This window comes from Prionailurus bengalensis, chromosome B3 (genome assembly GCF_016509475.1).
Source record: "Prionailurus bengalensis isolate Pbe53 chromosome B3, Fcat_Pben_1.1_paternal_pri, whole genome shotgun sequence".
NCBI lineage: Eukaryota > Metazoa > Chordata > Mammalia > Carnivora > Felidae > Prionailurus > Prionailurus bengalensis.
The window spans coordinates 70,006,948-70,020,182 of NC_057355.1; the positions used below are offsets into that span (position 1 = coordinate 70,006,948).

The 13,235-nt window shown below is 36.9% G+C and overlaps 1 protein-coding gene across 4 annotated transcripts in view; it reads right to left on the minus strand.

Moving 5' to 3' along the window:
• The window catches only part of SLC12A6 (solute carrier family 12 member 6), a 90,805-nt gene that overhangs the window by 36,268 nt on the left and 41,302 nt on the right, over positions 1 to 13,235 (minus strand). For 3 of the 4 annotated variants that reach the window (XR_006293331.1, XM_043555731.1, XM_043555733.1), the window contains exon 2: positions 5,820 to 5,864. The exons of the other annotated variant lie outside the window; for it this stretch is intronic. Coding sequence is in view for 2 of the 3 variants with exons in the window: in XM_043555731.1 (XP_043411666.1) it covers positions 5,820 to 5,864 (45 nt within the window). In the remaining variant the exon portion in view is untranslated. The remainder of the gene's footprint in view (positions 1 to 5,819; positions 5,865 to 13,235) is intronic. 4 annotated transcript variants of the gene reach the window in all.

The window sequence follows — 13,235 nt, forward strand, 5'->3', positions numbered from 1 at the left end:
CCTCTAATATACTGTTTGGTTACCCATTAATACAGTTAAAAGCATGGCAAATACTTCATTCTTTCCCTTTATTAACCAACTTCGTTCACCAGAACACTCCAATGGTGACTAATTAGCTTTTTTAAAGTCTCAATATGAACTCATGAATTTAAATATTGGATATATTTCAATTGAAATTCTTTTTCTGCGTCAGTTAAGATGATTAATCATTTAATCTCCTTTTGTTAATACACTGTATTATATAAATTGATCTTTAATGGTAAACCAACAATGTACTTCTAGCAGAAACCCAATCTGGTCAGGAGTAACTTAGAAAAATATATTGCTTGGTTTAGATTGCAAATATTTCATTTAGGACATCTGTATCTGTATTCATAAGTAAAACTGGCCCATACTTGTCTCACACTGGCATTAAGTTTTGGAATCAAAGTTATGCAATCCTCAAACTGAGTTGGGGAGTATTTACTTGTTTTTCTATTCCTTGGGAGAAACTGTAGAAGAGGAATTACTGTTCCTTGGGTGTTTGGTAAAAATTGTAAAAATGCCAGGGCCCACTGCTCATTTGCTTACTTGCTTACTAAAATGTTTTAAATTGAAAATTACACACACATATACACAGCAAAATTCATTACAGCTTAATTATTTCTCACAACAGCAGTTTCACTCTTCCATCCATCTCCTCAGCCTAACCCTAAGTTTTGTAAGAGATCTGATGAGTCAGTGCCAACAACAGATACATTAAAATAACTGCCCCCTACTGACAGGAAGAAACTTAAAAGGTCTGAAAGATACTATTATAAATTCTACTCAGCAGGCAAAGCAATTGTAGTTTTTAACGTACTAGGCCTAATTATCCTAAGCAAGATTATTTTTTTTAAGTTTTTAAGTAATTTCTACATATATGGTGGAGCTCGAACTGACGACCCTGAGATCAAGAGTTACATGCTCCACTGAGCCCTCCCGGTGCCCCTAACCAAGATTTTTATAGAGAGCTGGCAAGATTTTAATTCAAACTACCAATGCCCTCTCTGAGGAACTATAAGATGGTTAGAAAATATAACCCAGAAAAATCACCTTTCCGTCTTCTGCAAACTTCTTTAAAAAATTTTTTTTAATGTTTATTTATTTTTGAGAGAGAGACACACACACACAGAGTGTGAGTAGGGGAGGGTCAGAGAGAGAGGGAGACACAGAATCCGAAGCAGGCTCCAGGCTCTGGGCTGTCAGCACAGAGCCCGACGCAGGGCTCGAACCCACACACTGTGAGATTGTGACCCAAGCCAAAGTCAGCTGCTTAACCGACTGAGCCACTCGGGCACCCCAACTTCTTCTTTTTTTTTAAATAAACCAGGCTTTGAGGGATTTTGAGGCTGTAGCTTAAACAAAGATACTCAAAGGGGCACCTGGCTGGCTTAATCAGTAAAGCATGTGACTCCTGATCTCAGAGTCATAAGTTCAAGCCTCACATTAGGTGTAGAGCTAAGGGGAGGGGAGGGGAGGGGAGGGGAGGGGAGGGGAGGGGAGGAAAAAAAGAAAACAAAGAAAACTAACACAGGTGTAGAGCTTACAAAAAGGAAAGGAAAGGAAAGGAAAGGAAAGGAAAGGAAAGGAAAGGAAAGGAAAGGAAAGGAAAGGAAAGGAAAGGAAAGGAAAGGAAAAAAAGAAAACAAAGAAACTAACTCAGGATGGGGCACACAAAATGTAGTTATTAAGAGCATGAGAAGGAAGAACATAATCTCATCTAATGAACCTCGGAGGGAGAACCCAGGGTAGCAGGATGAACTCACCTGAGAATCTAGCCAAAAGACTCTGGACACATTCCCAGGTTTGTTTAAAAATGAATGCAAATGTAGGCTGCCAAACGAGAGTAATGTCTGTAGTAGTCTCTTAGCAGATATTAGGGTTTTCAGCTAATAATACTAAGAGAAGTCTTTTTCACAATCATATACTAATTCTTTTTGCCCACAATTTGTTTACTATCTTTTACTTAAAGTGCTTCATTGGAAACAAAATCCAGCTTGCACTGGAATGATACCAACTCCCCTGACTGTCCATTTCATTAGCTAAGTCCTTCCCTACCTCTATTACATACATGTTCCTGGCCAGAAGATAAACTACCCTCAAACTCCTCTACCTGTCGGCATGTATCAGAGACAGAATTGTTTTAATAGTTTAGGGGGAAAATTTACTTTTCATGGTCTGCCTAAATATTTCATTGAAATCTTAACCATTCCTGATCCAAATATGAAATTTTTGTACAGAGAAGAATAATTTTGAACAGTCTAAATAAACTATCCAATATAAAAGTCTAAAAAAAAAGAGAATAGTGACAACCCCAATATCACAAGGCTAGGACCCTTGTGATCAGATTTCTAGCTATATGTTTATGTCAAACCATTTACCTAAAAAATATTTATGGACTGCTTAGGGTGTCAGTTACTCTTCCCGCACATAAACTCTCTCAAACAAATGAGAATTATCACCAGAAACTTAGGTTCTTAACAGAGGAAGATCAGAAAAGGAGTATCCCAGTTTCTTCAATACTCTGAACCTGTAATGAGCAAACAAGTCAAGTACTTTCCTTACTGTCAACTTTTTGATAGCTTATATTTTACATAGCTGCTCTGCACTATTCAAAGAGCTAAAAGTTCAGCAATGTAAAAATCAAAATAAGCCTCAAATCAAACCTCATGCACTGTTAGTGGGAATGTAAATTGGAGCAACCACTGAGTAAAACAGTATAGAGGTTCCTCAATATATTAACGATAGCATTACCATATGATCAAACAATTCTATTACTGGGTATTTACCCAAGGAAAATGAATTTGAAAAGATATACTCACCCCTGTGTTTACTGCAACATTATTTATAAAAATTTTTTAATGTTTTTATTTATTTTTGAGACAGAGAGAGACAGAGCATGAGCAGGGGAGGGGCAGAGAGAGACGGAGACACAGAATCTGAAGTAGGCTCCAGGCTCGGAGCTGTCAGCACAGAGCCTGACGTGGGGCTCGAACTCAAGGACTGTGAGATCATGACCTGAGCTGAAGTCGGACGCTTAACTGAATGAGCCACCCAGGTGCCCCTATTGCAACATTATTTATAACAGCCAAACTACAGAAGCAACCCAAGTTTCTACTGATAAGTGAATGGATGAGGATATGCTATACATATATAATACATATATACATATATATGGAATGAGGATAAGTGAATGGATGAGGATATGCTATACATATATAATACATATATACATATATATGGAATAGTCAGCCATAAAAAAGAATGAGATCTTGCCATGTGCAACAACATGGGTGGACCTACAGGACGTTAGGCTAAGGCTAAGTAAAATCAGGCAAAGAAAAACAAATACCACATGATTTCACTTACAAGTTTTATATAAAAAGAAAACAAACAAACAAAAGACCTTTAAAAACAAAGAACAAATGTTGACACAGAGGAGGTGGGTGGGGGGATGGGTAAGATAAAGGGGATTAATAGCCTAAAGTATACAGAAGCAGAATCACTATGTTGTACAGCTGAAACTAATGTAACATTGCATATCAACTATATTCAAATTTAAAAAAGGTTTAAAATTCTTTTGACATTTAAAAATATTTATTTATTTTGAGAGAGAATGCAAATGCGAGGCAGGAGGCGGGGCAGAGAGAAAAGGGGACAGAGAATCCAAAACGGATTCTGTGCTAAAAGCAGACAGCCCGACAGAAGGCTTGAACTCACGAACCGTGAGATCATGGCCTGACCTCAAGTTGGACACTTAACTGACTGAGCCACCCAGGTGCCTCTAAATTCAATAGGAAAAAAAAAAAAGAGACTGATACAAACTTCCAGTTATAAAACAAGTAAGTCATGGATATCAGTAGTATAGCATAGGAAATATAGTCAATAATACTGTAATAACGTTGTATGGTGACAGATGGTGACTACACTTATGGTGGCAAGTACTGAGCAATGTATAGCATTGTCCAACCAATACGGTATACGCCTGAAATTAATGTAACACTGTATGTTAATTATACTTCAATAAAAACAAAACAAAAAACAAACAAAAATTCTAACAACAAAACTAAGCCTCAAATCAAAAGACACACACATATACAAAATGGCTGTCAGTGTATTTAAAAACCACTTAACCTCATTCATAATTAAAGAAGTACAAATAAAAACTAGACATGCCATCTTCATCTAGGGAAAAAAATTTTTTTTAAGATTGGTTATCTACTTTTTATGATAGGGAGCCCAAGTATGCTTCCACACTCCTAATTGGTAGAAGTCTAAGTTGATGTATCCTTTTGAAGACAGGTATTCCTTTTGATCAAAGAATTCTACTGTTAGGAATTTTTCTTTCGAATACACTGGCAATGAGATTGCAAGAGTATATGTACAAGATGTTCACTGTAACATAATTTTTAACAGTAAAACACCTGGGAATAAATGGTCCAGAATAGGGAACTGGCTGTGTAAAATTAAAGTACAGGAATACAATGGAATACTATTCTAAAACAGAGGAATAAGGCAAATCTTTATGTACTGAAATGTCACAAGGTAAAATGTTAAGTCAAAGAAAGGAAGTCATAGTCTGTAGAGTATAATTCCATGGAGAAAAAAGGAAAAAAGATAGTCATAGATGGTAAGAAAATGTGTAATTAAAAATTTCTAGAGAATTTCCAAGAATAAGTACCTCAGGGGATAGAGGTAAGGTGGTGAGGAGAAGAGATAATTTAGAGGACTCTACTTTCTGTACATATACTCTTTATTGTCTGAATCCTCACCAGAGTATGTTTCCTTTCTTTATTTTAATTTTTTATCAGTCTTTTTTTTTTTTCAATGTTTATTTATTTTTGGGACAGAGAGAGACAGAGCATGAACGGGGGAGGGGCAGAGAGAGAGGGAGACACAGAATCGGGAACAGGCTCCAGGCTCTGAGCCATCAGCCCAGAGCCCGACGCGGGGCTCGAACTCACGGACCGCAAGATCGTGACCTGGCTGAAGTCGGATGCTTAACTGACTGCGCCACCCAGGCGCCCCGATTTTTTATCAGTCTTGTGATGCTGTGAAATACCTATTAAATTACAAGCTTACTGAAATTTAAATATGTGATAACTAGAAGAAATAAATTTATTTCCAAAACTTATTTAATAGATAAAGAACTGGAACATCAACTTCTACAGCTTAAGGTCATGCTGTTTATGAAGTACTTTCAGCAATTAAAATGAGGGCGATTAAAGACCAAGAAAAATAATAAAAAGGGCAAAGTAGCTGCAAAGCCCAAGCTTATAGAATATTATAGTTATCTTCTTGACAAAATTATCTTGGAAAAAAGATCTAATTTTTACAGACTAAAAAAAAAATTTTTGTTTTTAATGTTTATTTTTGAGAGAAAGAGACAGAGTGTGAGTGGAGGAGGGTAGAGAGAGAAGGAGACACAGAATCCGAAGCAGGCTCCAGGCTCCAGAGCCTGATGTGGGGCTTGAACTCAAACTGTGAGATCATGACCTGAGACGAAGTCAGACGCTTAACTGACTGAGCCACCCAGGTGCCCCTACAGATTTTTTTTTTTTAAACACAGAACCATGTAAATTATTTTTATATGTGACTACATTGAGGCTCAACAATCAATTGTACAAGTAGTTTCCAAAAACTTAACAAGTTAGGACCAGAAATACCAGGAAAAAATGTTGAGAAGTGAAAAGCAGAAGAGGGGATAGAAAATAGAATTAGAAGTGGGAGTAATGTCTGTTAGTATAAGCAGGAAAAGGGTGACTGTAGAGAAAGTCAATCCCATAGTAATACTATACCTAACAGCTGGCTGTGTTCCCCTGTGATGGAGTTCTGACTCGGGTCTGAAAAACAAACAATTGAAAAGAAAAGAAAAAAATGAATGACCAAAACAAATAATTTCTTAAAAATCAGCAACAAAAGTCAACCAAGGATATAAGCAAAAAAAACCCCAAAAACCAAAAACCAAAAGTTTTTTAGTGATCAAAATACATTAATGAATGGATAATAAAAACAGAATAAACTATTTTAAAAAATAATCACACAGCTTCTTTGAAAAGTTAACTAACAGAATTACCATGAGACCCAGCAATTCCACTCTTAGGCATATACTCAAAAGAACTTAAAACAGGGACTCAAACAGATATTTATATGACAACGTGTATAGGAGCATTGTTTACATTAGTCAAAGTGGAAACAACCCAGTGTCCTTCAACAGATAAATGGATAAACAAAAATGTGGTATATCATACAATGGGATATTATTCAGCCATAAAGAGGAAACGAAATTCGGATACGTGCTACAACATGGACAAACCTTGAAAATATGCTAAGGGAAATGAGCTAAAAGCAGAAGGACAAATATTGTATAATTCCATTTAAAAAGAAATAACCAGAAAAAAGTAAACTAACAAAACAATCACAGAAATTTGACCAAGCAAAAATAGTTCCGTAAAGTAGAAGGATGATTCGGGGCTTACGACATGGGCTACATTTTCTCTTTAATGACAAAGGAACATAATGGCCATAGCAGCTCAAAGTCAAGACATAAGTAAAGCACTCATTACTAGATATGTCCTGATTCGACTTCATGATAAAATAACTAAACAGGCTTTTAGAAATATGTTTCTTCAGTAATCTATAATAAAACTAGTGGCAATAAGCCAAGTTCCTAATGCAAGAGGTATTGACAATCACCATTTAACGACTAACCACTTGCTTATTTTAAAGGCTTGTAAAGCATTAAGGGCTAAATATGGAAGACTTTGAGCTCCAGTTTCCTCAAAGATTAAGTGTCTTGAGATATGAGGATTATATCTGGCTTCCCTGTGTCTGGGAAACAGAAATAATTTTAGATGAGGGTGTCTGTGAATTATGGGGGGAAAGTTAGTATTTTCTCCAAGTATGATGTCAGCAACAAACTACATAAAAGTACCTGTGATTTTTGTTAACGATAAATATCTGGTATTTTCATATCACATTATAATTGTTGCACGTATCTCATAATATGATTTAGGTGCAATACTACTTTGAAATTATGGTAGTTATTAAATGGCTTCTAGATCTTTTTCGATGCATTGATAAAAAAGCACTTATAGGGGCGCCTGGGTGGCGCAGTCGGTTAAGCGTCCGACTTCAACCAGGTCACGATCTCGCGGTCCATGAGTTCGAGCCCCGCGTCGGGCTCTGGGCTGATGGCTCAGAGCCTGGAGCCTGTTTCCGATTCTGTGTCTCCCTCTCTCTCTGCCCCTCCCCCGTTCATGCTCTGTCTCTCTCTGTCCCAAAAATAAATAAAAACGTTGAAAAAAAAAAAAAAGCACTTATATTAGATCATGAATTTAATATTTTGATAATTGTATTTCAATATAATAGGGTTCTTTATTTTTTTTTATTTTTTTTTTTTTGTTCAACGTTTATTTATTTTTGGGACAGAGAGAGACAGAGCATGAACGGGGGAGGGGCAGAGAGAGAGGGAGACACAGAATCGGAAACAGGCTCCAGGCTCTGAGCCATCAGCCCAGAGCCCGACGCGGGGCTCGAACTCATGGACCGCGAGATCGTGACCTGGCTGAAGTCGGACGCTTAACCGACTGCGCCACCCAGGCGCCCCTAGGGTTCTTTAAAAAAAAATCTATTCTTGAGAAAGGGAGAGAATGTATGTGTGAATGGGGGAAGGGCAGGGAGAGAGGGGGGTAGAAAGAATCCCAAGCAGGCTCCGCACTGTCAGTGCAGAGCCCAATGTGGGGCTCAAACTCCTGAACTGTGATATCATGACCTGAGACGAAATCAAGAGGCAGATGCTCAACCAACTGAACCACCCAGGGGTCCCTAACAGGGTTCTTTTTAATGCTGTACCTATATATTTATATGTGTGTATAATCCTTTACACATTAAAAAAGGTTACTCTGAAAAGGAATTTGTAGACTTCAGACTGCCAAAAAGGTCCCAGATACAAAAAAGATTTAGAATTACTGTTTTAAACAAAATTCAAATAGTATTTTCAATGGTGCTCATAAATGTTTTTTTACACATAATTAAATATAACACTTTAAGCATCCCAGACAGAAAGAACCACTCAGAATCCTTAACAAATTCTGGTCTGATGAACAGCACATACTCTGATCGAGGAGGAAAGAAACCTGATTGATACAACTGAAGTTTCAAATGCTATATGAAAATTTTAAAATATATTTTTAGATTTTCTTCCTTAATTTGGTTTTGAAAGAGAGATATTCTCAGATATTTTCCCCAACATACCATCAAGTGGGTTGTCAAATTTTTAAATTTAAACTCATCTTATTTCCCATATACATAAACAATATGGGTTTGCACATAAGACAAAGCAGGAATAACAGTTCTATAGTACATTAGTGTATTAGATTGATCCTGTTTCTCCCTCTTTGATACATGCACACATAACACACACACATATAACTGATAAATTAGGCCCTGTGAATACAGAGAAGCAGGTGTATAGGTAGCAAAGAAAGAAGAACAGAGAAAGAATCACAGAATTTTAGAACCAGAAGAACTATGGTCATCATCTAGATCTATTCTAGTGATTCCAAAGGAAAAGTTGGAGAGGAGCTATCAGCATCATTTATTTCTCTCCTTAAAACCATACCAACAACCCTTCTCAAGATTCTGATTCCCAGGGGTGCCTGGGTTGGCTCAGTCAATTAAGCCTCTGACTTCAACTCAGGTGATGATCTCATGTTTTATGGGTTCAAGCCCTGCAGGGGGCTCTGTGCTGACAGCTCAGAGCCTAGGCCCGCCTTGGATCCTCTGTCTCCCTCTCTCTCTCTGCCCGTCCCCTGCTTTCTCTTTCTCTCTCTCTCTCTCTCTCTCTCCCCCCTAAAAACACACATTAAAAAATAAATAATAAAAAAACAAAATCACCAAAAACTATTTATTTAATTTATTTATTTTTTTCAGTGTTTATTTATTTTCCACAGAGAAAAAGACAGTGTGAGCCGGGGAGGGTCAGAGAGGGAGATACAGAATCCAAAGCATGCTCCAGGTTCTGAGCAGTCAGCACACAGCCTGATGTGGGGCTCGAACTCACAAACTGTGAGATCATGACCTGAGCTGAAGTTGGACGCCCAACCGACTGAGCCACCCAGGTGCCCCAAAAGAGTATTAAAAAAAAAAAGATTCTGATTCCCAGATGCTGTCATTAATGGGAATGCCTTTTATATATGCCAGGATGGAGTGAAGGTGAGAACCTCTTAATACTTATAGTCAAGAAGATGAATGGTTGATTAGTAAGTGGCCAAAGACATGGCACACTATTGCCAAAAGAGAAAGCTCACAGAGACAGTCTTGATCTTTTGGGAACTTATGTTCATGCTTCTTGATACTCTGTAATTCTAACTTTTTTTGTCCGAAAATGAAGCATAATAGCCTAAAACAAGTAATTTGGAATTGCCAGGGAATCTATGACTAGAAGAACAACTCAGATAACTCAGGCAGAATAGGTATGATTTTAGATGGGGGAAACAAATGATTTTCTTCTTAAACATTACCTCCTTCTATACTATCTACTTCCTTGCCTTCTGAGCTGTGCACACATGCCGTATGTACGCTTTCTAGTGAAGCCAGGACTCTTCCTTTGAACACCCTCTTCTATTTGAGATGAATAGAAATAAGTGTTTTGTTTAGTTCTTTATTCAACTTAGATTTTTGTTTTTAATTTTTTATAATTGAAGGAATGCAGGGCAACCTTTACTTGGTACTTACTTGGTAATTTGAAGACTAACCTCCAAGAACCTGCAAATACTTCACTGATACATGTGAAACTTGAAACAAGGGCAAATCTACGAGTAAACAGGTTCATGAACCTACTAGAATGAAACTAGCCATGCATGTAAAAATCAGAACTAGTAAATGGGTTTAAGTTGAGGGGTGTTTCTGAGTGTGCAATCCAAATTGTGTAATCAATCTGGTAACACTGCTCTGAGATATGTCTAGGCATCCTTCTATTGTCTTATGTCTGAACTCTCCCATTTAATATTTTTCCTGCCTACGTCTGGTGAGGGCACACCTAAGTTTGCCGAAGAATGGGAGTTGTCCTATACGTTACTCAAAATGACATTTATTTTAAAACTGAATTACTTCCTGCAATAGAAACAACTTGCCAATAATGTAACTATTTTTACATTTGATGGCCTTCATAAACTAAGCTATTCATAGGTTATAACTCAAAAGGTTATACACCACATTATACTGAAAAGCCTATGATACTCTACCAGTCAAAATGGCAGTTGAAATAGAAACATGTACCTTTTCACAAGTAAATGCAATCAGAAAAATGACCTCAAAGTATTTCCTTGTAACAGTAATGATATAGTAGTTTTACAAATGGGCACTTGCTCAATATATTTTATCCTGGGTAAATGGTAAAGAGTGGAGATTTTATTTAGTTTCTTACCATATGCCTTAAAGAATAGAGAGAAAAATGATTGTGGGTGGTACTCGCTTGCAAAACTGCCTCTGTAAATAGTTTTTCTGAAGAGCCTAATTATCTCCCTTGGTTTGCCCATAGCAATAGCCTTTAATCACTTCATCTACCATTCTTGGTAGAGAATTTGAAGCAAATAAAAGCTAGCTTGTATCTTGCATCTAAAACTCAGTGTAGGCTTTAGTCTTTACTAAAGATAGAATTAGTAATTTCATTAAAAAACACAATCAATAATGGGAACTGTTAGGCCTAATTATTTTAGAAAAAGAAGTGGGCATGACCAAGTGAATACACATGAGGACAATTAGCTTATTATGCTACTGTCTATATTATCTAGACACACTTCAAAAACCTATTTCAGGATACAAAATATCTGAAAGCACCAGCCTTAACACATTCTTTAATTTTCTGGACTCCACCTTTCAAAAAACCAAAGTTTCTTAGCACCAAGAAAAACCATTTTGACTCAGTTAGGCAAAGCTGATTAAAAACGGAACACTTACTCTAACATTTCACACTTAGATTCTGCTTGTCTATATGGTTACTTATTGTGGTGGGGAACCCAAGGATGAAAACAAGTTGAAATAAGGTAAAATCTGAAGAAGCATATCCTCCTTATATACATTTTGAACTTACTGCAATGAGACCAGAGTGACATAGAAATATTTACATGTGATTAACTGGGCTTAAATAAATAGATGGGTGAAAAACATAAAGTAATCTTGGTGAAATAATTTAGCTGTAAGGTGGAAATGTAAAGTAATGCATACAAAAGTTAATGAATCATTAGTTCTTTATGTTTCTAGTCTATCCAACAGTCAAAAGATCCTTACCTGAATTTTTATTATAATAAGAACATAATTTTAAGAAGATATTTAGAATGTAGTTCTGCCAAAATAGATAATTTCTGCTAGGACTTACAGTTTTGTCCAAACTATCAGTCATGCAAGTGAACTGTGTCGACAGCTAGCCATGGAGAGAATAAGCTATGGTAGCAGGGAACCAAGGACTGTACTTCTTGTACTGTGTATATTTCTTAGTATATTAATACAGATTTGGTGACAAAATGATTGGGGGCAGGGATGGTAAATAACTTGGCAAATATATGTAACAGTCAAGTAGCTTCCTATAATGTTTAATTTCTCAGATGCTTCAATATGCTAATGACTGCCTACCTAATCTTCAAAAGAAGAATATTTGGCATTCTTAAATACATCAGAAAACCAAAACTCATTTTTCATCAAACATCTTATGTAATTAGTTTTCTATTGTATACACTTTGGGAAACATTCAACCCATTCATATCAATATACTAAGGTTAAAAGATAACTCCCTGAATTATCATTCTCATTTATTCATTCATTCACTTAGCAATAGTTCTGTTAAAGCAGTATCCTCCAAATTTGCCCAGTCCAAAGAATCATCTGGAGTTATTTGCTAAACTGGAGTTATTTGCTAAATTGGGTCACATAAGTAACCCTAATAACTTGATCTTATGGGAAAAACCTGAGATTCTGCATTTTTATGAAATGCCCAGATGACCATTACAAATCTTCATTCACTGATTTCAAGTATATGACTAATTAAGTCCTAGGCATGGTTCTATGTGCTGAAGATTAAGCAGTAAATAAGAAAGACAAATTTTCTGTTCTCATGCAGACATGAGAAGATAAAGAACAAAAGAAAATAATAAAGATTATTTTCTTTATAACATTTATCAAAAGCCAAAAAGTAAATAGAGGACCACCTGGGTGGCTCAGTTGGTTGAGCATCCAACTCTTGATTTTGGCTCAGATCATGATCCCAGGGTTATGGAATCGAGCCCTGCATTGGGCTCTGTGCTGAGCATGGAGCCTCCTTAGGATTCATTCATTCACTCTCTCTCTCTTTCTTCCCTGCTTGTGTATTCTCTCTCTAAAATAAAAATAAATAAATAAAACAAAAGTGAATAGAGAGGCTATTTTGGATCGGCTGGACAGTAATGGCCTGAGGCCTCACTTTCTGAGGAGTTAACCTTTACGATGAGATCTACATGTAAAGGAGACAGACATGTGAGGATCTTGAAGAAGACTGACCAGGGCAGAGAAGCAGCCATGCAAACGCCCAAAGATGAGAATAAGCTTGGCATGTTTGCGAAACATTAATGTAGCTAAAGCACAATGAGTAAGAAAGTGGTTTAAAAAAAAAAAAAAAGTCTTCAAACTAGGTAGCAGATACATGCCAGAGTATCGCAGACCGTGGTAAAGAGTGTAAATTTTACTCTAAAGTGAGGTGAAACAATGGGAAGGTTTTATTTATTTATTTATTTTATTATTATTATTATTTTTTAGTAAGACAGGGTTTTTAAAATTTTTTTTTAACGTTTTATTTATTTTTGAGACAGAGAGAGACAGAGCATGAGCAGGGGAGGGTGAGAGAGAGAGGGAGACACAGAATCTGAAACAGGCTCCAGGCTCTGAGCTGTCAGCACAGAGCCCGATGCGGGGCTTGAACTCACGGACTTTGAGATCGTGACCTGAGCCGAAGTCGGACGCTTAACCGACTGAGCCACCCAGGCGCCCCATTGGGAAGGTTTTAAATAGCAGCAAGACAAGTCTGGTTAAATTAAAAGATGCAGGCTGCTGGTTGAAGAATGGATTGTGGAAGGAACAAGAGCAAAAATGGGGGAAGTAACTGGGAGTCTACTGCAGAAATCTTAGGAAGATATGGTAATGACTGTACTCAAGATGGTGAAATCCATGGTGAGAGAGTGATG